The following is a 24,936-nucleotide window of genomic DNA, read 5'->3' on the forward strand; positions in this document are numbered from 1 at the left end:
GTCCCCCCAGTTAAAAAAAGAGAAAAGTAAATAACCGTGTCTACAGTGAGTCAGATGCTTAAGGAGGAGAATATTTTAAGATAAAAGACTAAAAACATTTTATAGACAGGATAAGAGTAAACACATGAGAGACACAAGATGTTAAGCACAGCTTAAGTAAACATCCAACAGTACCGCCTGCGGTCCAATGGGTTGACTTCCTTCCAGTTTGAGTTTTTCCAATCCAAAAAACTGGCCTGAAATCTCACATGAACATTTGCACTTAACAGCTGGCAGAGCTTTTTCAGATGGAGGAGCATTGCGTGTTGAAGATAGCAGCTCTGCACTCAAACTCCTGAAGAATGAAAATAAGAATTCCAAAGAAAAGGACGTTTGTATCTTTAGTAAGAGAGGTTTCGTCAAGTCTGTGCACACATAGAGGCACATTTGAGCAAATAAAAGCCCTCTCACTTGGCAGTAAACTTTTCTCTCCAAGTGCAATTTAAGTCAGTTTTGTCGCACTCTCAAAATATGTTGCATTTATAGCACCGGAAAAAATTAAGAGACAACTGCAAAAACAAAGTTCTTCTTCTACTTTAATTTCTTTTCTAGATTTGTGCTCCACAGCATGTAATGCTTTTAAATAACCTTTTGTAGTATTGTAAACAACTTGTCTCCCGACTTTCAAATCAAATATTCTCATTTAAGTCTTTTATTTGCAGAAAATGATGACAGCTGGTTAAGAAACAAAAAAGATGTTTTTCAGATCTTGACTAATGCAAGAAAAAATGTTCATTTTTAAACAACAAAATACTAAAGTTAAAGGGCCAGACCACCGATTTTTAACCTCAGTCCTATCATGCTATTATGGGGAGCTAATGCCAGTATGGTAGAAAAAGAATGCAATTCGGCTCTGTCCCTTTGGAGGACACTATCCGCTTCACCAATGAGCCCTAGAAAACCTCAGCCAGATGACGCATTTTACGTAGTCTGGCAGAGGCCAGGGAGCTCGCTAAACTACACTTCCTCAATCAAGCTGCTCCGATGTCATGTCTCGTTCAAAATCGTCAGGTTTGAAACGTAGACTGCAGACCTGAAGATTTTTTAGAGGATCCACCGGTATATTCTCATTGTATTTCAGATTCTGTACCGCTCTGAGCCATTGCCTGCAGTCAAACAGTAGCATTTCACTCCAGCATCTCTCGTTGGGCCGTTCCTTTCAAAGGGAGGGGCGCAATGCACGCTGGGTGTTGTAGGAATGTAGAGTAACGGCTTTGTTTGATGTCTTGTGACCATCCATCTTCCTCTTGATTCTTAAACACATTCATGAGGTTTTCAATGGGGTTCAGATCTGGATTGGGCTGACTGTGACATGTGGAGAGCGATGCTGATTTAAGGAACATTTGAGGTGGTCTCTTTATGTTTTCTTGAGCTGTATATGAAAACAAGTTCCAGTTTTCCTGATCAATAGTTCTTTGAGGCTATTTTTCCTCAACAAACTCCTAAAAGTGGTTGTTTAGGATTAAACCTACAATATCTTATTCTACAGACACGACAGTACGTCCGTATTTAACAATCTCAGTCTCATTCCTCTTACCGATAGGTGTTCCCACTCCGTAGCCCTTGGAGTCTATCAGACCTCCGATCTGAGTAAGGTTGCAGTTTCTCTGGCTGATGTACTCGATGCTGGTGGACTCCATCAGCATGGCGTAGTCTGTCGTCAGGACCCTTGTGATGCCTTCCTTGTTGTTCTTTACCAGCGCAGTGTTCTTCCTGCTGCTCATGAACGCCCACATCTTCTCATACGTGGAGATCTTTGATTTCTGCAAAAGTTCATGAGAAGTGTTTGCACTTGGAAAGAGTTTGTGGCTGCACATATAGACACCATACATGTACTTATCTGTATTTCTAATATTATCCTAAACATATGTAGGTTTACACGCTGAGGTATGGGACTCATCAATCTTTGGGTGTGCGTCTTGGCGTATACACGTGTGTGTGTGTCTCTCCTTGCTCAGTCAGAGAAAATGGGACAGCTGTGTTCTTAATCTCCTCCAGCTGATTCAATTTGTTCAAGCCATCGACACAGCCTGCTTCTTCCTATCCAGGCAGCCGTAATCACTGGCTGCAATCTGGGAGGATAAAGCCCTCCATGGATCACCCCTGCTGAGCCACCAGGATGCAAGCAAGAGTGGGTGGCAGTGGGGGGAAGGAAGCGGCAAGCCCTGCCAGAGGACATCGGTGCAGTGATACATTATATAATACAAACTTAAAAGTTAACCTATGTTTAACTGCCAAACAGCCGCTCCACGCAAACACAAGTAGTCTCAATATTCATCTTCTACACTTCCTGCGCTCACCCCTTGATGCATCTATGTTGCCTTTCATTAAAGTAAATGCAAATCATTTTAGATTTTCCCCCTTTTTTATGGAAAGTTTGGCAAAAGATGCAGGGAGGTGGGAGGAGCAGCTGAAGGAACCCTCATGTCTCTGACTTTATGGAAGAGCAGACACTTTAACATTGACTCACACTCACATAAAAGTGTGACAGAGAGGACAGAACGGGGGCAAAATACAAACAGACAACTTTTGCATCATGAAACCTGAGCTATTAGCTTAATTAAGCTAAGCTTGCATCATTTATGATTAAAGGAGTTATGACGGACCTTCAACTTCTTTGAAATAACAACTTTTTTGGAGTTTGAAAGCTTGTTATAGAAGCATCTCATGTTGCACTTGAGATGGTATAATTAGAGGTGGGATGTTCTGGACGTATATAGAGAAGATATAAAGAGTATAGAGTATTTATAAAGTGCAGAAGAAGACAGTCACCAGGCAAACATTGCACAATCTTTTTCGCCATAGACTGTATAAAAAGATGGATGATATGACAACTCCCTTAATTTGAAGGCAAAACCTCTCTATCGCCCCCTGCTGACTGGCTGCAGTATAGGTCATAAAGCCCGCCTCCTCCATGTTAACAGATGGGACATGAGTCAAACTATAAAATTAAAATACACGCCAAATAAATGTTTCTCAAACATGGTTTCTGTCATAATAATTAGTTCTTATCATGCTGATTTACATCCAAGTGTTTTAATTAGTTATTTGATGCTGTAAGAAGGATGATTGACAGCTCTGTTGACAAATACGGCTCCTGCAGACGATCTGTTCCAGATTAGCAGAGTGGAGGAGGAACGTTGAGAGGAGACGTAACTAAAACAATCACTACAGTCGTTGAAGTTTACATATCTGTGAACGTCTGCTTCAGACCAACACAAGAAGCTGTTCTGCTGTTAAACACGCCGGCGTGCGGGATCTTTGCTGTTTTTATGGTAAGTTAAGTGTGTGTTTTGGTTAGCGGAAGTGGCTACACCGGCTCCACTCGCCGATCTCTACCATGAAGCCCCAAATGACGTCGCCATCGCAAGATGACAGTGACCATCACGGTGGTATTTTAGCTTCAATTTTGTACAATGAGAGCAGATGGAGACACGGCGTCCATCTTTATATGCAGTCGATGCTTTTCGCTTAAGATTGCACAAAGTAGGAAGCTATAGGTCTAACTGCTTTTTGCATGATATAAGCATCATCAAATATAAACATTCTTCCTAAAAGGTGAAAAATTTTATATGGGGGATTATGGACCTCTGCTCTCGTTGATAACGATGCTTAAATTTACCAATGTGTAACACAATTGGTGAATAATCAAAAACATAATAAGACAGTAACTAGATCTTGACATGAACTTTCTGTTACGACTAACACTCATTCCTTTTCACGCTGTGACTCTGTTAAACTTAAGAGTCTTCATCAGTCGTACCTTGAAGAAGGTCATGGTGGATCCATCCCTCACCGCCCCATATTCAATCCTGGTCTGCTTGGCCAGGTCGTCCGCTGAGTCGATGGGCGCATCCATTCGCTCCACTGTGAGGAAGGCAGCCAAGTTGGCCGTGTAGGAGGAGATGATGATTAAGGTGAAGAACCACCAGATACCCCCGACTATTCGAGTGGACAGAGCCTTAGGCATTAGCTCCGAGCCTGGCAGCACAGTGAGGGGAGACAAAAGGTTAAAAACAGCTTAAAAGGCGAACACTGGTAAATGGTACAATATACAGTTTGTGTTTGGTCCTTGAGCTTGCTTTGGAAGAATATAAATCTTTCTTCATTGTTTTGTTCTTTTAGAAGGGCACACACAGCACAAAGTCTTAAAGGGGTTATCTTAATAGCTGGATTCACACAACAGCTCCAATTGGATTTTCGCTTTAGCCTTCAATGATAAATTGTGCACTTCTTCATACTGTTTGTTTATTTTCTCTCTCTGTACCACTTGTTTTGAGTAGAACACCGTTGCTAGAGAAACAAGATCAGTGTAGAAAGATGCAGAACAAAAGCGCACAAATTGGAAAAAAGGTAAATGAGGGAGCAAAAAAAATGCAATCAAACAAGACTAAAAAAGCACAATGAGCAATGTTTTTTATGGTTTCTTATCTCTGCAGAGAAAAGAACCTACACCAAATGTTACCTGTAACCATAAGATACATTAACCATGTTTAATAAGCCACATTTGGGAGCATTTCAGGCCCCTTTTTGCTTTAAATGGACAGAAATTAAACTCGATCTTTCAGTAAAAGACAGGCTGTGGAGGGTTGTGTAAGTATGGTAGCGGTTACTCTCAGGCACAGCGTCCCACAGAAAGATCAAGGACACCAGACAGCACACCACAAACATGCCTCCCGTCGCTTACATTACAATCACTATAAAAACCTGTCTGAGCTCGTCTGTGATAAGATGATGGAATGTATAAAGGGAATCCTGCTATTATCAGCAGGACCGAGGATGTGAAGCTTTATCACTAATCTGGTTTACAGATCAGGAAAAACATTGTTCATCTAAATTTGACAAACGTTGCTCGCTGTCAGCACAACTTTTCATCAGAATCACCGTTTTGTTTTGGATTGGTGTCGTCAGTGGGTTTGTTGTTCTTCCAATCAGACATGCGGGACTTATCCCGCCCAAATCTCCTGCCTTAAGCGAGGTCAAGTCCCCACGAATTGCAACATAATTCTTATGACAGGCCATGGTTCATGGGAACTGTATCCAGGCTACATGGAAAAGACATTTGCAGAAAATAGGAGGCGAGTATTGATGTTTTGATTTAAAGAGCTTAGAGCAGTGTTGGCGTTGGCACAGGCTTTACTGCTGTACAGGGAGCATGCTCGACAGCTCGACAGAAAGAGCACAGTGATCTTTGCAGTCACTGCTATTAGTAACCCTTAAACCTGATGTATCTGACATTTAGGAGTCAGGTTTCTGAACACCTGACAAAGTCTAAACCTAAAGTCAACTTTCAATCTCATTTTACCTCTGATCTGGTCTCAGTATAACAGACTGTAGCAGCTTTATGCTCCACAAAGTTTATTGGCTAGTTGTTAACTTTGTCTGTCTACTGTTTGGTGCTGGGCAGATGGTGTACACAGAGTTTCAACAAAAGAACACTGATGAGAGGAAACTAGAGAAAGAAAACAGTGAAAACTGAGTGCCAAAAACAACCAATGAATTACAAATGCTATAAAGGTTTGCGTTAGGCACTTGAGACTGTCATTTCCTGTCCTTTCAAACCAACAGTCTACATTGTTGTTTTAAAGCATGACCACAAACATAGAATAACCTTAGCAAAGTATTAATGTTCAGACCAAACAGTAAAAGCCTTACCGAGGTGTTTTTGTGTCCAAAACCAAATCAAGTGCTGTCACATGATTAAACAGATGCATTATTCAACAGTGATTTGTGACCTTGGAAGGGGTCAGACAAATGATGCCTGCAGAGAGGTGCTGTAGCAACTAAGTGCTAAGAGGCTTAGTGGGCTTGTTACTGTGATGCATCTGTACAAAAAAAACAATACAACGTGCAGATGCATTTAACTGTTTATCAAACGACAACCGATTTATAATAGCAAAAGAAGAAAAAGTAATGTGGCGTGATGGTCAACTCACCCTCTTTGTCTGAGCTCCCGCCACCCAACTCAACAGGTAAATAAAGGTGGAAACACACCCAGGTGCCAATTACCGGAAGTGATTAAACAGGGCTCGACATCACCGGCCTATTGGCCCAATGGTATGTTTGTAACCCCCCCGGGCCAGTAGATAAAGCATTTAACTGGCCCGGTGTGCCAGTACGATCCACAAGCCCAGAATGTAAACAATATAGTAGCCCTCCCGAGATTCACTGTCCCCGATTACTTTCTACGCAGAATCCCGCGGTAATCTCCATCCGATGTCGGCATCACTGCAGGCACTTTGTACACTGTACACGCTCGTTGCTGCACTCGCAACAGAGCAACTGTCATTCTAGAACATGCTAATTGACGTTAGCAAGCTACCACGGACTAGTAAAATGTTTTTAAAACCTTCTACTTCTGGTCAAATGCCAGGAAAAAGGGCAACAGTTGAAAAAAAAGCAGAGTGCACTGGACTATGTAAAAAAGAAGATAGGGGAGGGTGGTATACCGGTTTTAGTACCGTCACTGGGGTCACGTTCTGCCACTGACATGGATTTAGCAATACCGTCATTACCGGGACAAACAAACACGTTTCAGTTTTTGTACTCACACGAGGGAGATTCACTCTCTGCAACACTGATGACCCATGTCACACCCACAGCAGTGTTTCCCATACATAGAACAACAGGAAAAGTCCGTCTGATATCACTGACCGCTGTGCATGCTGAGTCTGTGTGTCACCTGTCTGTAAACTATAAACATGTGCCTGCGGGATGATTGAGGCAAACGGGCAGTTACGTGAGGTTTCTATAGTGTGTATTCCCGTTATCAGCGGCACCTCATCCCGGCGCACGTTAAAACTGTGGATGCACAAATGGACCGTTCACGGAGCGGACGTGCCGCGGACTGTTTACTTTTAACGGCTACACCTGCAGCGCGCACACAGCGTGAGGTTGTGTGTGTGAGCCAACAGAAAGTAGAAGATTTTTTTGTTTATTTTGATTTTTTATTACACAGGGAGAGACAAAATGTGATTTGTTAAATTATTCGGAAAAAATATATATTTCAGGGCCAGAGGTTGTAATGGCAGGACCAGTGAATTTGGAAAGTTACTGGCCCAGAGTGCCAGTGGAAAATTGTGCTCATTGTCAACCCCTGTTAAACCATAAAGGATGTAACAAATAATAATGAAAGTAGACATGAAGCACATTATGGCTCCTACAGGTGGCAGTAGATCAGAAAATGTTCCTTCTGCTGTACGAGAGGACACGGACAAAGACAATATTTTGTCATTAAATTGCTGAGCAAGTTAATCTTTCAGAAAAAAGTATAAATTTCATCTGCAGATTATATCTTATTGTTGATTATAATTGCTAAATACCTTGTCGCATGAGAGCCCCAACGCCAAACCAGAAACTGTTGAGTAAAGTGAAATTGTTCTGTATGAGAGTCGAGGACGGGTTGCATGGATGTGGGTTGTACCACTCGTACGGAGTAAACCTGCAAGAAAATTAAAGAAAGGAGAGAGTAGATGAAAAGAAATGTCCAAATCTGGAGGAAATCTTAAGAAGCAAAAACCTCATCATGTACCGTATTGAAGCTCGTCTAGAGTGCACACCGACAATTCACTTCAGTGGAGTTCTTCTCCAATGCAATTTGGTTTTTACAGCAAATACATCTCTCAGTTATGGGTTTTTAGCTGCAACCTGCTGCTAGGGCTTTTACACACTACCTGAGAGGGAGTGAAGAGCGAGCTCGCAATTACTCCCGGCTACTTCACAACCACAATGAGAGCCAATCTGGCAGCTAAAAGCATATTTTTGTTTTTTAGAATAGCTGCGAAAATGTTAGAAATTTGCTGAGGTACAGTCATGCCAGTTATTACAAACTACTTGTGATTCTTGTCGTGTAAATCTAATACACCAGATGCATCCAACAGCTTTCCCATCCTTCGCACTTTCATATTGAAAAGCTTGTGGGCAAGACCTACAGCACACCGTCAGCAACTCTTATATTTTTCTATCATACATCATTTCATCATCACCAGCATCAATCCATCCTCTTACCTGGCAATCACAAAGAGCACGCAGCTAACTCCTGTGCAAGCTAGCAGCACGTACATCCAGATGTCAGGAGACAGGGGATTAAGGAAGGAGAACACGCCCGGATTTGTGCCGTTAGGTTTGCGGTACAGGATGCTGATTCCTAAGGTCATGAAGGGCTTGGAGAAGTCGATGGATTTCTCTCTTACATAGGTGATGGTTAGGGGAGCCACGGCAAGATCAGCAACCTAGAAAAAACAGAGGATGAAGTAAGATAAACTGCAGGTAAAGAGTAGTTTCAACAATAGTTATTAAGTTAATAGTAATTTCTTGCAACAGTTAACCTCAAACAAATACGTGTCAAAAGCCTGTGGGCAAAATTAAAGCTTTTAATATGTAGGAGAAACCATTGTTCATAATTCATAACTACAGTCTACCTTTATGTGTTAAGAGGCTCTGTTCATATAGCCAGAGGGGCCAAGTACTCCACATATGCTGTACCACCTGTTGTTACAATCCAAGATTGCAACGTCATTCTACTGGTCTGTAAACACATCACCCCGCTAACAGGCTGTGTTAAAACAGGCTGCTATCTACTCATCTGAAGACTAATTTGTCAAATCAATATTAAAGCTGAATTTTTATTCTCTTCTGCCAACCAACTCTTATTTTTCAAGAGAGCTTTATTCATTTTTAATTTCACTCGATCATGATCAGACTACCAATGAAAGTTACGCACACACAGCACCAGCTGCAGTTCTTAAGTTATTGTTCTTTATTTAAATATTCCCTTGTAATGTTACTTTATACTTAGACTACAGCTAAAGTTGCTACTTACTTCCTGATTAAGATGTATAAAAACATATAAGACATACTGTATGTTTGGGTTCCTTGTTGCTTTTCAGATGTCTATCAGAAAGTTATGTATAAAGATGTTATTTAACCCTCAACCAATGATAACAGTAAAATTCTCCATATTTGGACAGGCATGATGTCATAATGTCTTATGTAAATACGTATCAATTAGATTGGACAGTTTTCTACAGAGCTACTGCAGATAATGCTTTAGTACTTTTATAAAAGCAGGTTTTTAAATGCAGGATTTTTACATTGTGATCTTCTAACACTTAGTTTGTAGCTTTTTTGAGTATTTTTCAAAGTCAGTAATTTAACCTTTACTTAAGTATGTTTTAAATGAAGTAATTCGTTACATTTGTACATCCATCCGTTGCAAGAGTAAAATATTCATTTTGTGCAGTCGGTGGAGAGCAACTGCGGCGCCAATCAAATGCATCGCTTCAAAAACAGGCCAATCAGATCAAAATGTCATGCATCGCGACAAACCAGTGGTGCCGGTTGATTTTCCCCGAGTCCATAGCGAAGAAGGAGAGCTGGGCTGCAACTACCTGAGCCCGACGCATAACGTGAGTGAACCATGAATGGGACAGAAGAGAGTTCGGAGGAAACACCACCTTTGACACAGACTGAAGGAAGCGTTTTTGTTTAACCGGAAACAGCCGTTAGATCGCTCTCTTCAAAGCCACCAGACTCCATTAACAAAAACTTTAATTTAACCTTGCAGAACATGGGACTAGCTACCATCAGCAAGTCCTGTGTTCTGCGAGGTTCTATAGCTATACAACTGCTGTTTGTGGTTGAACATAGGATCTTACTGTTTCACATAAGGTCCATCTCTCATCATTTTGACACCAAAACATGTAAACACCGGGCCCAGGTTTGAAATAACAAAGTTTAATTTTATTTCACTTACATAGGATGCATTTGTTTATTAGAAAAGTCAGCCAGGTGGGAAAGTAACTAAGTAACTTTTACTTTTAGTACTTTATAAGTGAGCTACTTTTTACTTTTACTCGAGTACAATTTCAGTCAAGTAACAGGACTTCGACTTGAGTAGAATATTTCAGTGCTCTTTACACCTCTGCCCAAATGTCTCGTGTTACCCCAATATGTCTCCCTTATGACTAATAAACCTGTGAAGAGGACCCCCTGTAGTGTGACAGCCGTTTACTCACATGGTCAATGAGCTCCCGGACCATCCCGTTCCACTCTCCCTTGTCGTTCTGGGCTCCATATTTCCCATCACCCACCAGTCTGACTTCATACGTAAAACCCAAGATGTTGGAGAGCTCTTTCAAAAGGTCCAGGCAGTAACCCTCGAATCGATCATTCCCCGAAAGCTCCTTGTCCGACTTTTTATGCATCACATACGGATTTTCCTGTATGGCAAAAGATTTCAAGATTGTAATTAAATTCTTTACATGCTCTCTGAGCTAAGACAGCAGAAATTTGAGTTATAATCTTGGCATGCTTCCCCACTTCATCAGTTTTTTAGAGCTTATGGTCCTCGGATGAGAAATAACTATTCCAACTATCAAGTTCAGATTTTCCTGTCTTCTTTTTCATTGTACATTCCTCTGTCACCCTACCTGCCCTCTACACACCCCTTTGTACTCCCCCCTTTATGCTGTCCTCTGTTTAACCTTCCTTCTCACCAGGATCGTGGTGACAATAAGGGTCCTGTTAGCCAGAGAGTCTGTCACATTGTTATTCTTGTCTCGGTGGGACTCCGTCAGGTTCATCCCCTTGTACGAGTTCCACACAGCAATCTGGAAAGGCAAACAGGGCGTTAGATTTATTGAATCCCTTCTCCTGCTTTGATTAGAACCACACAGAGATACATGTGACGCCTGCTATTGGAGAACTGCAGAGTCAAGATGTTTAGTTCTGTTAAAGCTCTGAGTAAAGCTGTTTTTGACTCATTAATTATTACTGAAAAAAGCTGATTGATTGTTCTTATTATCCCTGGCACCAAACAAACACTCTCTTCTTTAGTCTCACGGGGACCTGATGCTGCTCCGACACACCGCATATTAATCATATTTTCTGATTCATCGAACAGAAAAATGAAAAAGAAGCACAAAGGTTTAAGAACGGACACTCCTGGCTCGTCTTCAGCCTTCTGCTTCATTCACGGCTCTACAACGTTTCCCTTTGCTCAGCTGTGCTCTGATGAGTCCGGGCAGAGAGCCAAAAACTGCACTTTATGTACAGTGAATATGAAAATGAGGAAGTAGTTTGTGATAAACCGTCAGGTGAAGGTTTACAGCTTCAATAATGTTCCCATAGTGTGCACTGATTTCTCTCAGGGACTGAGCGTATTGTGCAGCCTGAACAACACAGCCTTCTTTAAAAAGATGTGATCTGTTTATGATGAATGATTGCTTTGGATTGGCTCGGACATCTGTTACTTCTACGTTTGAACCCTACAAAACAGCAAAAAGAGTTTCATCTTGAATGCTATGTCCTGATTAAATGTCATATATGATCCTTATCTTGTCATAATTTAGTCTTGTTTAGTTGCATTTAATTTGTGTTTTAATTGTTTAGATCATTTCCTGTTTTGCTTTGTCACCTTGGTTGTGTTCGTAATGGCATACTATATACTATATACTATATACTACTAACTACATACTGCATACTGCGTTCAGCTGTAGTATGGCGCTGTTTAAATCTATTTCTACGCCGGTTTTGGAAAGCGGAAGTAAACAATGGCCCGCCAAAAGCAAACTGCTGCTTCTTTATCTATAGCGCCCCCTTTTGCTCGAATGCTGCTGCCGTTTCAACTGCTGTTGTGACGTTCCAGCGCTTTGCATTATGGGATACGACATCCGGGTATTTTTGGCAAACTGTAAATTTTGCTTTTGTTTGCATACTACATACTACATTTTGGCCAAATAACTACGTACTGCTAATATGAGCTGTGTCCCACTTCAGGGGCTGCAGCCTTCGAGGGCCATATCTGAAGGCTGATTGCGTCACGGAAGTGCGTTGAAGGCTGTCCCAATTCAAAGGTTCCTTTAGATGCGGCCGACAAATGCGTCCTCCGTTTTCCAGGCCTCGGGAGCATCCTTCTTGGCCAAACGTATCCCGAAATGGCGGACTCTTACACAGACGAGGAATACACATTTAAATGTAAATGTTTTTGGTTTCAACTCAATGGAAGAGCTAGCATTACACGTTTAAGCAAACGAAAGGGCCCTTGAAACAAATTATATTTAAAATAAGAGGTTAACATACTCAACGTTAGTTATGCTAGTTAGCCTGCCAGCTACCTGTTGCTAGGCGACAGGAGTGGCGTTTGGTGACGCAAGGGCAAGGGCGGGAACAGCTGGTGACACAAACAGGAAATTCTCTGTAGACCAGATCGTCTCATTTCAGTTCAAGTTTAACAGTGTACGCAGGCTATGAATGGCTCATCCTCCGCCGACCGCCTCCTTTGAAGGATGCAGCCCCTGGACTGGGACACAGCTATGCGATTTTGAACACAGCCCTCGTCTCCCGTGATGTTCCACTACCTCCCTTTGTGTGTTTTCCCTGACTGTCTCACCTGTGTCTGATTAGCCACACCTCCCCAGTGTATTCAGTCTTTGTCTTCCCATGTCTGTGTGCCAGTTCGCTGTCTTTCTTAGTGAAACCTTTGTCTAGTCACCCATGTTTTCCCCTGTGGATTTTCTTGGTTTAATACCTGAACTCTTTTGGATTTTCCTCATGGCTCCCCCGTGTGTCTCACCTGGTTGAAAGTTGGACCTCCCATTGGTTGCTGGGATTACAAAGTAAGCCTTTTGTTTTTCCTTGTGGAATTTGCCTAGTTTTTTGTCTTTTGGTGTTGAGCTGCATCTGGATCCTCTCTCTTTTTGTTAAACCCGGAAACCTGACAATTAAATATGCCAATAACAATAGTAATACAACAATAACCCTTTCATTGTTTAAAGCTCTCTTTCACAAAGGTATGCTGACTCGTTAACTATGTTATAATAAAAAAATATCCTTCTAAAACAAGCCATATAATGACATTAATTGGGCTTTAGGAAATTATTTTTCATTTTCTTCTTAACCCTTCTTAACTGACCTATTAATTGAGAACATAATCCCAAGAGTAAAATCAATAATAATAATCGTTAGTTGCATTCTACTTGACGGGGAGAGATTGGAAACCACACCAGCAGGGACAGTAAGAAGCAGGAAGGGCAGGTTCACACAGGGTAAGCAGGGATGGACAACAGCATAGTGTTTGCCTTCCATCCTATCACTGTAACTGTGAATGAGAGTGTCTGGTCCATCAGACCAGGCGGTATAATCCAGACAGTTATCAGATTAGAGCAGGCGTCTGGCGGCTGGATTCTGACCCTCTCAAATCCCCTCACTTTTAATAGCTGAACAAAGATCAAGGGGGCTTGTGGCAGCGATGTGATGAAGTTAAGTGCATTAAACGATCAAGCTCTATTGTAAAGTGAGAGTTAAAGTGAGAGACAGAGACAAGCTCCTCTTCTTTTTGCTATACGGTCCGTGAAGAAAAAGTGATGAATTTGGGTGTTTTCATTCAGAAACAATGGCCTGTTCTGTCTCCCACTGCATAAGAGGATGAGTAGTAGTGAACGCATCAGTACCTCCTATTAAACTGAGCTCTACAGACGCCGCAGCCTTATTTTTCATACATTTATTTTCCAGAAAAGGGCTACGTGGGATTACCTATTGGAAAAGATAACATGCTCTTCACTCCTCATTACGTTCTATCTTATTCACCCAGTCTCACAGACAGAAAATGTGCTCACTTATAACCTTGCTAAAAGCACTCTATATCTCCAACGTGGCACTTTTGCAAAGGGTCCACTCTGCGCAGGAGTCCATAAATCTGTCTTATCTCTGGACACCGCAGATGAGGAACACAGTGACGGGGGTTGGGTTTAATTAATTGTATTGTCCTCAATCTCAAAGATAAATGGACGCAGTGTGAACAATATTGTCTGAAGGGTGTTGAGGGTATTTTGCTCCCAGGTTGTGCCGTTTCACACGATCTAGCTCAGGTTGTGTAACAGTGTTATTTGGGGATATGTCACCCTCTATGAAATATCAACTGCATGATTAGTCAGTTTGAAGTTTAAGAATTAAAGTGATCTGACCAAGCCTATAAAAGCAGTGCTAAAATATAGCCTAAGACAACCGAACAGCATACAGTCATCATCTTTTAAAGCCCTAAGTCATGGATTTACTGTGTACAGCCTTGCAAATTTATCGTGCATAGCAGAGAAGCTTCCAACTACAAAGTGTGCTATAAAAACTGACAGGAATTCTCCCTCACACGCTGGAAGTAAAATATTATCGTTGCATCCTAAAGCTCATCTCCCATCCTGAACCAAATCAGACTGGAAAAGCGTTACCAAAGAGAAGGAGACATGCTAAGCTAAGGCCAAGAAAGCCAAGAGGGAAACAAACTTATTTCCAGAAAAGTCAACAACTTTAAGAGAAAACACTTTATTTCCCAGAAGTCTTTCACTTTGTCTGTGTATTTAACACTCCACTGCCCAGGAACTAACACGACTGCAACGGACTGATAATTCATATTCCATGACCATGAAGCCGAGCGTTTTATGTGCTGTGCTTCCCATGTTGCGGTATTTCCTCTGGCGAGGCTTTTTCAGGGCTAAAAGTAGTGAATGGAATTAAAATACCAATAGGGTATAAATCACTGCTTCAGAAACCTGACAGCTGCTGCCTTCCTACATACCTGTCTGCCTGATAACCAAGCCAGACTGAGAGGAACAAGTCTGCCAACTTCTGAGAGTAAAATGTGTTTGAAGGAATGAATTAATTCAGCGTTCGTCCTTTCACTCATCAGATTGCTTTCAAGGTGATAAGCAAAGGTAGCCTATGAAGGAAAATAGTATTTACATCAGTATCTTGTTAGACCAAATGAAGGGGTGTTGTTGATAAGACGCTTATGATGTTTAAATTGCTTTAAAAAAAAAAAAAAAATCGTTGTTTGATGGCTCAAGAGTTCATTAATTGACCTGGAGGCAGCATCCTGTTGCTCATGCTCGCATTCTGTAGAGGCTAACAAGCATCCTGGGCTTCATGTTAGTTAAACACCTTTGCTTTGACATGGTGCATTATTTAATGTTGGTTAAAGTCTTACCTACATATTGTAAATGACATTAGCTGGTGAAGTAATTTGGTAATCACGCATCAGCAGGCTGCAGCGTATGCAGGAAAATCAGTCCATGTGGAGAGCAAAAGCAGGCGGAACGTAATCCGCCGTAATGACACCCCGGCTCCCATCAGCGTCATTAGCTTCTTATTAATCTCTTTGTTTTTACAGATTATTTTTTGGCCTTTCATGCCTTTTTAGGACAGTGGATAGCGTTGGAGGCAGGGGAGGGGAGGGTGGGGATGACACGCAGCGGAGGGCCGAGGGCAGGAGTTGAGCCCGGGGCCGCTGCATCGAGGACTATAGCCTCTGTACATGGCCGCTGGTTTAACCGCTGAGCCAAACCGGCGCCGCTTCTTATTAATCTCTATAAACAGACATCTGCATGTAAGTTCAACGAACAATCGGTTCTAGCCCTAAAATTAAACTTCAACTTAATTTAACTAAAAGATGAATTCCCTTGATGCAGTGTCACGAAAGCCATTGAGCGTTCAGATTTCCCGGCTTCCACGAATGCATCAGATCGATCCGACCTCCGTTCAACAAACAAGTATTTTAAAAGTTTTCTTCTCCTCTTGAGGACAGACCTGACAAAGCTTGAATTTTCACTTCTTACAAATCTGTATCATGATGTTGAAATGTCGGCAAAGGTAAGACCTGTTAATAATAATGTTAATAACTAAATCACAAGAAAACGGTTTCTCTTTCTGTAACAATGCAACGCGTGGAAAAGGAAGTCTTGACGGGAAGTCAATTATTGCTTACCGCCCTGCACGTTCACAGGTGTCCCCAGAGGCTGCATCGTCTCAGACTATAGCCGATGGGATCCGAGATTGGTTGTTTTGTAATCCTGCTAAAGTTAAAGTTACTAAGTTAAGTTAGTACACTGCAAGTTAGCCAATTCTGGATTCATTATCTGACCCTTCCCCTTATGATTATTTTTCTATGTTTGCTAATAAGCAATCCTTTAGTGTTAGCAAGCGAGGCAACATTAGCAAAACAACAAAGATGGCTGCTTTTGGGGGAAAGGTGTTCAAGTTTGTGGCTCCCTTTACATAGAACGAATTACAAAAACACCTAGAACTTAAGGAATTTGTCTCATTGGATGCTTGTGGTCGGTTGGACAAATATTTTATTTTCTCCTGTATTATGTTTGTATGTATGGCTGCTCACTGTTTGTTAGAAACTTTGTTAACTGTGCTGCTGCCTGTCGGGGCCAGGGCAGGATTTTAATTGCAAGAGCTTTTTTTCCTTGTCAAATAAAGGTTAAAAAAATTAATGAATCAATAATTAAAGCCCTGTCAATATCGACCCTACTTTCCCCCTGAAAATGCCACATTGCCATTCAGCCAGACGAAGCTTGGATAATTGTTTTTGGGTGTGTGCTTTATGTAGAACTCTGTATTGTGATGGCTGCTGGTCATTTGATGACATTTGAGGACTCTTTTTTTCTAACATAAGGTGAGCTGGTGTTGCCTTATATTGGCACTGCTGGGGAGCCGACATAAACGCAACATCCTTTAGATTTCCTTAACATAATTTAACAGGAAAAGGGCTGTACAGCATCGCTGTTGTGGATAAGGAGAGGGAGAAGCGACGTTATTCCTCCTGGCCCTCATACTCTCATCACTATGCACTTTGTGGTGTTTATTCAGGTGGTTGAACAAGTTAGCTGTGTTGCTTTGCGGCGCAGACACAGGTATTATTTTTCCTTGCTTAACATCCCTTCTGGGAGAGCAGCAATTTGTCTTCTGTTCCAGACTTTTGTTTCTCCCACCCGGTCTCTGTTATTTAGTCTTCCACTCTAAACTGCCGCTGCAAGGTGGGCTCTTGTGACATGATATGCCAGCTCCCCCAAAAGTGAAGCCCAAACCTCCCGATCTGCAGGAGTGGCTGTCAGTTTTGGAAGCGCTTGATTTGATATGCTGAAGAGTTTTCTACGGGCAGAGAACGCATTTTAAAACGTCAATATCCCTGTCAGTCATGTTTATTTAATCGTAGGACGACAAAACTGTTTTGATTTGAATAATTGTGCAGCCCTACTTCACATTGTCACTTGGTTTAAGATAGAGAGATTGAAATAATGTTGTTAAGATGATCTTTAACAATAGTAATGGATTGTGGATTTAACTTGTGTGTTGGCCCACGTCTCAGTGGAAGGCAAACAAAAGAAAACGTTCCTCTTGCATGGCCGACTTTAACGGTCATCTCCTCTGCTGGTGAGATCCCTCATGGCTGCAATTAAATATTTCTAGCCTGTATGATTTCCATGACAGTATGAGGCAGTCTACAGTGAAGAACACTTTAAATAATGGACTGAAAAGTCTGTAAAAATGAAGGATCGGTAAGCGAGAGACAATTTGGACTTTCTACTACTCTCTTCGACTCACTTCTACTGGAAGTACTTAGATGTCTTCTTAAACAAAGAAATAGCCAATGATTCTTTTTTTCTACCTCTGCTGACAAAGTTTTGACAAGTGTCAGAGCACTGCCTGGACCCAAACACGGGGCAAACTGAAATGTCAAATACATTGGCATTGCTGTACACAAAATCAGTGAAGAGAAACAAGGTTGACAAGGCAAGGAGCAGGGAGGTGTGTGGCATACAGAGTGGGTAAAGAAGGGAGGGTGGGAGGAAAAACAAACGCTTTGACCAAACACGGCACTGGCACAAACCTTGATCCACCTTTTCGTGAGGCGACTTCCACCCTCCACAACACCCTTTTGAAAGTGTGGAGAGGGCAAGACGAAGCAGTGTGGGAAGAAATAATCAGTTGGAGCAACATAATTGACATTCATGACTGGACATCTGAGCCAAATAATAAAGGTGTGCTTGGATTGTAGGAAACAAAATCTCTACAGTAGCTCTCTCTCTCTTTCATACACACAAACACACACATACGCCTTAATGGAATGAATCAGCCGCCGTGGAAGCAGCATGGGAGTGGTGTAATTGGCTGCTCCAGGCCTGTGTGCTCACCCTGGCAGTGCCGTCCTCTTTGAGGCTGATGATGTCCAAATCAAAGTCTCTCCTTAGGCCATCTGTCTTATTAAGAACAATGTGCCCCGTCAGTCCGTCCCACTGTGCCTGCAGAGAAAAGGAGATGCAGAGGGAGAGAGATGTGGGAGAAAGTCTCGAATGCAGTCTGAGTTCAGTGTCTCATTGAAGCTCCGCAGCAAAGTCCCAGGAGGGGAAGTGAAGGGGAAAGAGGCAGGGAGGAGAAGTCAGTGTTGACAGACGGCTGAAAGACTCCCCAGATCACATCAGGTGAGGAGTGGAAGACGTCTACAGGTAGTTCTGTGGTACAGTCTTAATATGCATGAAGTTTAATGTTCATGATGGCAATAAGAACTACATTCACAGTCACATTCCTACTGTCTTCACAATGGGAATCTGATGCCGAAGGATAATACTTGGAGTACAGTAGTTTTCTGTCTGTGGACAGTTCATTTTAAAATCTGTACTTACATATAAGCAATCTAAATCTTAATGAGTTCTTTCATGCCTGGCTGTCTGTATCCCCGTTGGTTTCAGGGGATGCACATTGCATGTAGAAATGTTCAAATTGAGGCAATTATAAAGCCACATTTTAAGTGAGAAAACTGCAAAAATTATGGATCTTTTCTCTGTTTATCTCCAAAATCTGTGCAAGTAGACGGAGAAATTCGCCCCTGGAAAAAGCCACTGTCAGTCAAAGCTGGTGTTCTCCGTAATCGATAGAAGCAATTATAATTGAAATTGGCACCATAGCTGTGGAGAAAGTTGTACAAGGCTTGTGGTTTCGGCCATTCTACATTCCTACAACACCCAGCGTGCATTGCGCTCCTCCAGTGAGAGATGGTGGAGTGAAATGCTACTGTTTCGCTGCAGGCAATGGCTCAGAGCGGTACAGAATCCGAAATATGACAAAAATATACCGGTGGATCATCTAAAAAATCTTCGGGTCTGCATTCTACATTTCAAATCTGACGAGACATGACATCGGAGGCGGGGGTCCCACATTGAGGAATTGTAGTTTAGCAAGCTCCCTGGCACGTTTTACGTAGTCTGGCGGAGGTTTTCCAGGGCCCATTGGAGAAGCGGATAGTGTCCTCCAAAGGCACAGAGCGAAATTGCATTTTTTCCCTACCATAACGGCATTAGCTCCCCATAATAGCATGATAGGACTGAGGGTGAAAATCAGCAGACTGGCCCTTTAAGAAACATTTATAGTGGTAAAAACACGTCCTTTTTTGTGTTTTTTTGTAATGAAATGATGTGAATTGAATAACAAGTGCGTCCACAATCCAGTTAATTTTGTCCACAGAAACAGTGAATATTGTCTGCTACAATAGCCAAGGGAGAGAGAGAGGGAACACAAAGGTTACAGTGGCCAGGATTTCATTTCAGCTCTTCAAATGAAAGCTCTGTCCTCATATTTTTGCTCTCTCTTGTCAGAAATGTTTTTTAATTGAGTTCTGTGTGAGACATATTACTGGTTCTTGCAATCAAAAAGGGCTCTTATCTAATGATGAATGGCACAGGAGGACAGATGCTTCAAAGGATGGGAAGGGGCAAACAGAATGAAGGCTAAAGAGGAGAGAGACACTGAGAAGAGAGAGAGAGAGAGAGAGGGGTGCATGAAGAGGAAATATGAGTAAGGGGATTGAATGATAATGTTGCCTCTCCATGGCAGGCAACGGTCCTCTGCTGGATTTAAGACTTAAGAGATCAAAACGCCCGCGCATCAAAGGCCTCATTTCTGTCTGTAGGCATCCAGTCTGACCGCCAGGCTGGTCCGCATGCCTATAAGTGCATAAATACTGTCTTTTTTAAGCAAAGCAAGGCCTGTCGGAGGGGACCTATATCACGTGAAATGATCTGACATCCAGTTTCATTAAGTTTTATGTTTGCAACAGAGCCATTACACGGAGGATGTGCTCACAGAGCTCTTTTAAAAACACACTGAAAGGCTCCATCAAAACTGCACGGTGGTCAAGCTAAAAGCAACAGGGGTGTTTTTTAACTCATGCTGCTGGTGTGACAGGGGGTTTATTTTTCTATGATTTGAGCCCATATCTGCCACTAACCTCTTTGAAAAGGTTCATGAAGCGCGGCCCGAAGCGCCAGGGTTTGTGGCGGTGACACTGCAGGGAGCTGACGGTCATCTGAGTGGCCCGCTGGGACGCGACGGCAACCATGAACACGGCGTCGTACATTAAGGCTGCGTCTGTCTGCAGGAAGAGAGAGGCAGGGGAGGATGCTGTTGGAATAGTCTTCTAACACGAAACACAAGCAAACATGAGTTGTAAACAGCTGAAATTGTGTCATTAAAATGAAATATCAGACTGTGATGTTTACACTAAAATGATACGCCATTAAAAAATATACAGGATGTAGTATAAAGATGTTGAAATATAGCTTCCACAAAGATTTACAGGAGAGCAGATGCTTGCAGTTTACAATAGTATTCAAACATGCATGCAGCATACAAATAAGCATCATTGACTTTCAGCAGAGCAGGTGTTTGTTTTGTTATTGCTCTGTAATGTGAAACAGCGAGGGGGCTTACAGTCATGATTCCGTCCATCAGTCCGCTCTCTTGTTTGGGACCCTGCAGTCTCTCCATGGCCCACCTGTCCATCGTGGAGGCCACATATGGGTCATCAACATTCAGCAGTCTGAAGCCGGTCATGTTGACCCCGCTGTAGCGGTACGGCTCCAAGTCCAGGGCGAACAAATCCTGAGAGGAGAGAGAGAGAGGGAGGGGAGATGAGGAGTTTTACTTTGACTGTTTTCTCCAACAAAACAGCTTTCCATGCGCATTTTTCTAACTCACCAAAGTCGTGAAGAAGAAATGGTAGTACTCTGTCATCATTCCCATCGATGAAAGCTGCAAATTGAAAAGATGAAGTAAAGTAATGGAGAAAATTCTGGGCCATATTGCTTATTTTAAATATGATGACTTCGGCAGCGCTGCGGCTACAGTGTCACATCTTCAATAACAAAGTAATTTGGCAGTTCATTCCTATTTTCGCACGGTCCATCACATATTTTACACATTTATACGCTTAGATTTATTCTATATTATGATGGAACGGAGGCTGTCGTCGTACACAAATAAGAACAAAATGATTAATACATTTTTAAACTTTACGTTACAAACAGAATGACTGTGACAAAACTAATTAAAGTTTTGTCCTTTGTTTTGACGTATAAATATATAAATAACAAGAAGCATCAGGACTATAGAAGATGATACGAGTTCTCTCACACTTCAGTCCATAAGGCATGTTGGAATGGATGCAGGAAGGGATAGTCACAAATGTTTGTCAGCATGTCTGTTCATTTCATAAATCATCAGCTACCATCTGTCATCATCTAACTTCAATTAGCTGTTTACAAATAGGAACAAATCCAAGTTTTAAACAGTTTAAAATACTACAAGTGGTATTTCCCCCTAAAAAGGCAACTTTTCTTCATCATACTGAGTGTCATTCAAATGCTAATGTAAGCCTCAGTAAGCAAGGTAATCCGCTTCATATGATTGTCTACAACATAAAAAGACAGTGTTGAAAAGAATCATCAAAGTTGTTGGCCCCAAAGGACACATATAGTAAATGTGGATTCTGAAGAAGCTAATAAAAAGCTCAATCTCGGGACAAACCTGCTTGAGGAGCTCGGCAGCCATGCGATAGGAGCAGTCAAAGAGAATGAAAAACTCCTTGTCTTTCTTCAGTTCTTTAAGCAGCGGTCGGGCGTCTTGGTTACCCGGCGTCAGCTGGCGGATCTTGATCTTCAGGTTGAACTTGGCCGGAGCTTTGATCAGCTCCTGCATCCTCATCAGACCTTTAAACGGAGAAGCATTTATCCCAAGTTAAACATTAGTGTTTTACCTTCTGCTACAGGAAGGTCAAAGGTTAAGGTCAGATTCAGACCATAGCTGTGTTCTAATTCAGAGGCTACAGCCTTGGAAGGAGGCGCTCTGAAGATGCGCCTTTCAAAGCCTGCGTAGACCGTTAGACTTAGACTTAGACTTAGACTCAACTTCATTGATCCCTTTGGGATGACTCCCTCTGGGAAATTCAGTCTCCAGCAGCTTATACAGTACAATACAATAGGAAAGAATCAGCACACAGAGGGTAAAAAATAAAGATCAAAATATATATATCTATCTATATAGATATATATATATAAAAAGTACAAAATTAGATAACAAGTACAAAATTAGATAACACACAACATGTTAAAGCAGAACTGAAATTAGACAGTCTCGTCTACGGAGGATTTTTTGTTTGCGTCGCCAGCTGTTTCCGTCCTTACCCTTGCGTCACCAAATGCTGCTCCTGTCACCTAGCAACAGGTAGCTAACAGGCTAACTAGCTAGCATAACTAACTTATGTTACTCAGAACCAAAAACGTTAACATTTAAAAGTTTATTCTTTTGGCCACATAAAAGACCGCCATGTCGTTTGAATTGGCGCGCAATGAATTTTGGATATGTTGGGCCACAAAGGATGCACCCGATGGATCCTTCGCGGCCCGGGAAAAGGAGGACGCATTTGTCAGCCGCATCTGAAGGAGCCTTCGAATTGGGACAGCCATCTGCCTTCAAATACATCCTTCGAAGGCTGCAGCCCCTGGTTTGGGATGCAGCTCATGACTGAAGCTCAGGGTCTTCTTGTCTTGGAAACTTTGACCTCTATCCTGTAACTGATGATGCAATCTTTATTCACTGCAACATCTTCTTCTCAGATTCTTCTACTTAAATTTTGCACACATCAAAGACAAGTAAACACACTGTGTAACCTGCACACACACTCTGCATTCCCCCGTCCTCTATACGTGTGTGAACAACAGTGTTTAAATGTGAAGGTGTGAATCTGAGTGACATTTCAGGAAAACAAATTTCAGTTTGAGAAAAAAAAAGGTTAAAAAAAAATCTATACACTTTGACATTTCAACAGCGGCGTTTCATATTGTCTGGGTCACGGTCTTGAACTGTATACGGGACACCGCTGGAGCCGAGGCCATCGTTGTTGCGGTTTGGCTGTTCGTGGTGTGAAATCAGAGGGCAGGAATACTGGCAGCGGTTTGATACGAGGCACCCGTGCCCCGTCACAGATTGGGTTCACCGGCCAGCAGGAGGAAGGTGACTGCAGCTGACAGTGGAATTGTTTTTTGTGAGTAATTATAACCATGGCATATGAATATATTTTAAGGTCCAGAAAACACAAGCCAGGGATTTCGACCTCTTCCGCCTCTCAGTTCTTTCTTTCAAATGTCAGGCAATGTTGGGAATGATGTGAAAATCCATATTCAGGTGAAGAGCTGGAGGATTTCTTACTTTTAATCTGGTGATTAATTTTATGCTATCCTGATTTTAAAACTGATATCTTTTGTTCTGTTATAGCCAAGAGGAAAAAAGCTTTGAAACAAGCTCTTCCTGTTTTATCATCACATCTATAATAGCGGTGTTTTGTTCCGTCAAAATCACCAGCTATTACTCAGTTTGATTCCACTTCCACTACTGCTTCTGCAAATCACTTTTTTACCAAACATCACCTCCCTTTGAAATAATCTTCAAGTCTATCTGTGAGTCTGTTTTTTACATTTAAAAAGGCTATCTAAAAGCAATAAGCCCCACCTGTGCTGTCCTCATACACCACTGTGAGCTTCCTCCACTTGAAGAAAGTGACCACGTCCAGGATGGCCCTGGCGATGGCCGTGTATTCGGGATACAGGTTGATGAAGAAGGTGTCTTTGTTGTCAACTGACGGGTGTTTCCAGCGGGTCTGAATGTGAGGGACCTCCAGGGCGTTGCAGATGGACTGGACGGCGCTGACCGAGGAGCTGTGGGAGGGGCCGAACACGGCAACCACCCCGAGAGCCAGCTGGTCACACACTAGTGACGAAGAACAACACAAAGTTGATTTTGATTTTTATACTTCAACATGATGACAAACACCTGAATTCCTATTTCTGACCAATAGAAGCTTGCTACTTTTGAGAGACACAAAGTATCATCTACATCTAATAATCCTGTCTCACCTCTCCTGGAAGCCTCAAAGCCATCGAACAGGTTGATCCTCTGGATGTCGTAGGTCAGCGTGGTGTTGGGCATCAGGGTCTTGTTTCGATTTATGTTATTGACGGCAAATTTGAACGCCAGCTCGTCCATGCTCACTAACTCACTCTCCCGGGTCTCAAAGATACCACCTGCACAAGGACATGGAAATCAAAGACACTGTCACTTTAACTGTAACTGCAGCAGCCTGTGCGATAAACTCTTATTTTGCGTTTACCTTTTATTTTTGCATTTAACTTTATTTTGGCAAATATATTTAATTCTGGCATTCATATCTAAACCACCATAGATCCACTTCTCATCATTTAATCTTTATCTCTTATTTTATTATATATAGAATGTAGAGATAGACCGATATGTTTTTTTCAGGGCCGATACCGATACCGATTATTAGTAGTCAAGGAGGCCGATAACCGATATTTGGAGCCGATATTCATTTGCAGTAAAAGTGAAAATATTGGCGTCCAAGTTTTGAATAATACAAACACTTAACTTTGTTTAAATGCCTTTAAGCATATGCATCAGAGCCAAAATAACCCAGTTTTAAATTGATCTCTTATTGGCCGTCGTATTAAAAAACAATAAAATAAAAAAAAGGCAGATGCCGATATGCGTCAAAATGCTGAATATCGGCGTCGATAATCGGCCCGGCCGATAATCGGTCTATCCCTAATAGAATGCACATATTTGACTTTTTTTCTTACTTCTATTTTCTGCCATATATTTGTCTATGCTTTCTCTGCGTCAGAGCAACTGTAATGCCCGAATTTCCCCCGGGGATTAATAAAGTATTTCTGATTCTGATTTAACTGTTAATATCATTAAAGTTGGATGGATTGT

The 24,936-nt window shown here is 42.0% G+C and overlaps 1 protein-coding gene across 1 annotated transcript in view; it reads right to left on the reverse strand.

The window, feature by feature from the left end:
• Positions 1-24,193, reverse strand: part of grik1a (glutamate receptor, ionotropic, kainate 1a) — a 34,234-nt gene extending 10,041 nt beyond the window's left edge. Inside the window, exons 1-13 of the mRNA XM_069668327.1 lie at positions 24,060-24,193; positions 23,656-23,913; positions 21,676-21,857; positions 20,848-20,901; positions 20,581-20,751; positions 20,099-20,242; positions 18,009-18,116; positions 10,536-10,649; positions 10,056-10,259; positions 8,047-8,270; positions 7,362-7,480; positions 3,803-4,020; positions 1,577-1,802 (exon numbers count right to left, since the gene is read on the reverse strand). Coding sequence (XP_069524428.1) covers positions 1,577-1,802; positions 3,803-4,020; positions 7,362-7,480; positions 8,047-8,270; positions 10,056-10,259; positions 10,536-10,649; positions 18,009-18,116; positions 20,099-20,242; positions 20,581-20,751; positions 20,848-20,901; positions 21,676-21,857; positions 23,656-23,913; positions 24,060-24,189 — 2,152 coding nt within the window. The 5' untranslated portion in view covers positions 24,190-24,193. The remainder of the gene's footprint in view (positions 1-1,576; positions 1,803-3,802; positions 4,021-7,361; positions 7,481-8,046; positions 8,271-10,055; positions 10,260-10,535; positions 10,650-18,008; positions 18,117-20,098; positions 20,243-20,580; positions 20,752-20,847; positions 20,902-21,675; positions 21,858-23,655; positions 23,914-24,059) is intronic.
• Between the last annotated feature and the right edge of the window lie 743 nt (positions 24,194-24,936).

Source organism: Semicossyphus pulcher, unplaced genomic scaffold, assembly GCF_022749685.1.
Source record: "Semicossyphus pulcher isolate SPU_LCO1_2020_fin unplaced genomic scaffold, fSemPul1.0.p SCAF_10, whole genome shotgun sequence".
Classification (NCBI taxonomy): domain Eukaryota; kingdom Metazoa; phylum Chordata; class Actinopteri; order Labriformes; family Labridae; genus Semicossyphus; species Semicossyphus pulcher.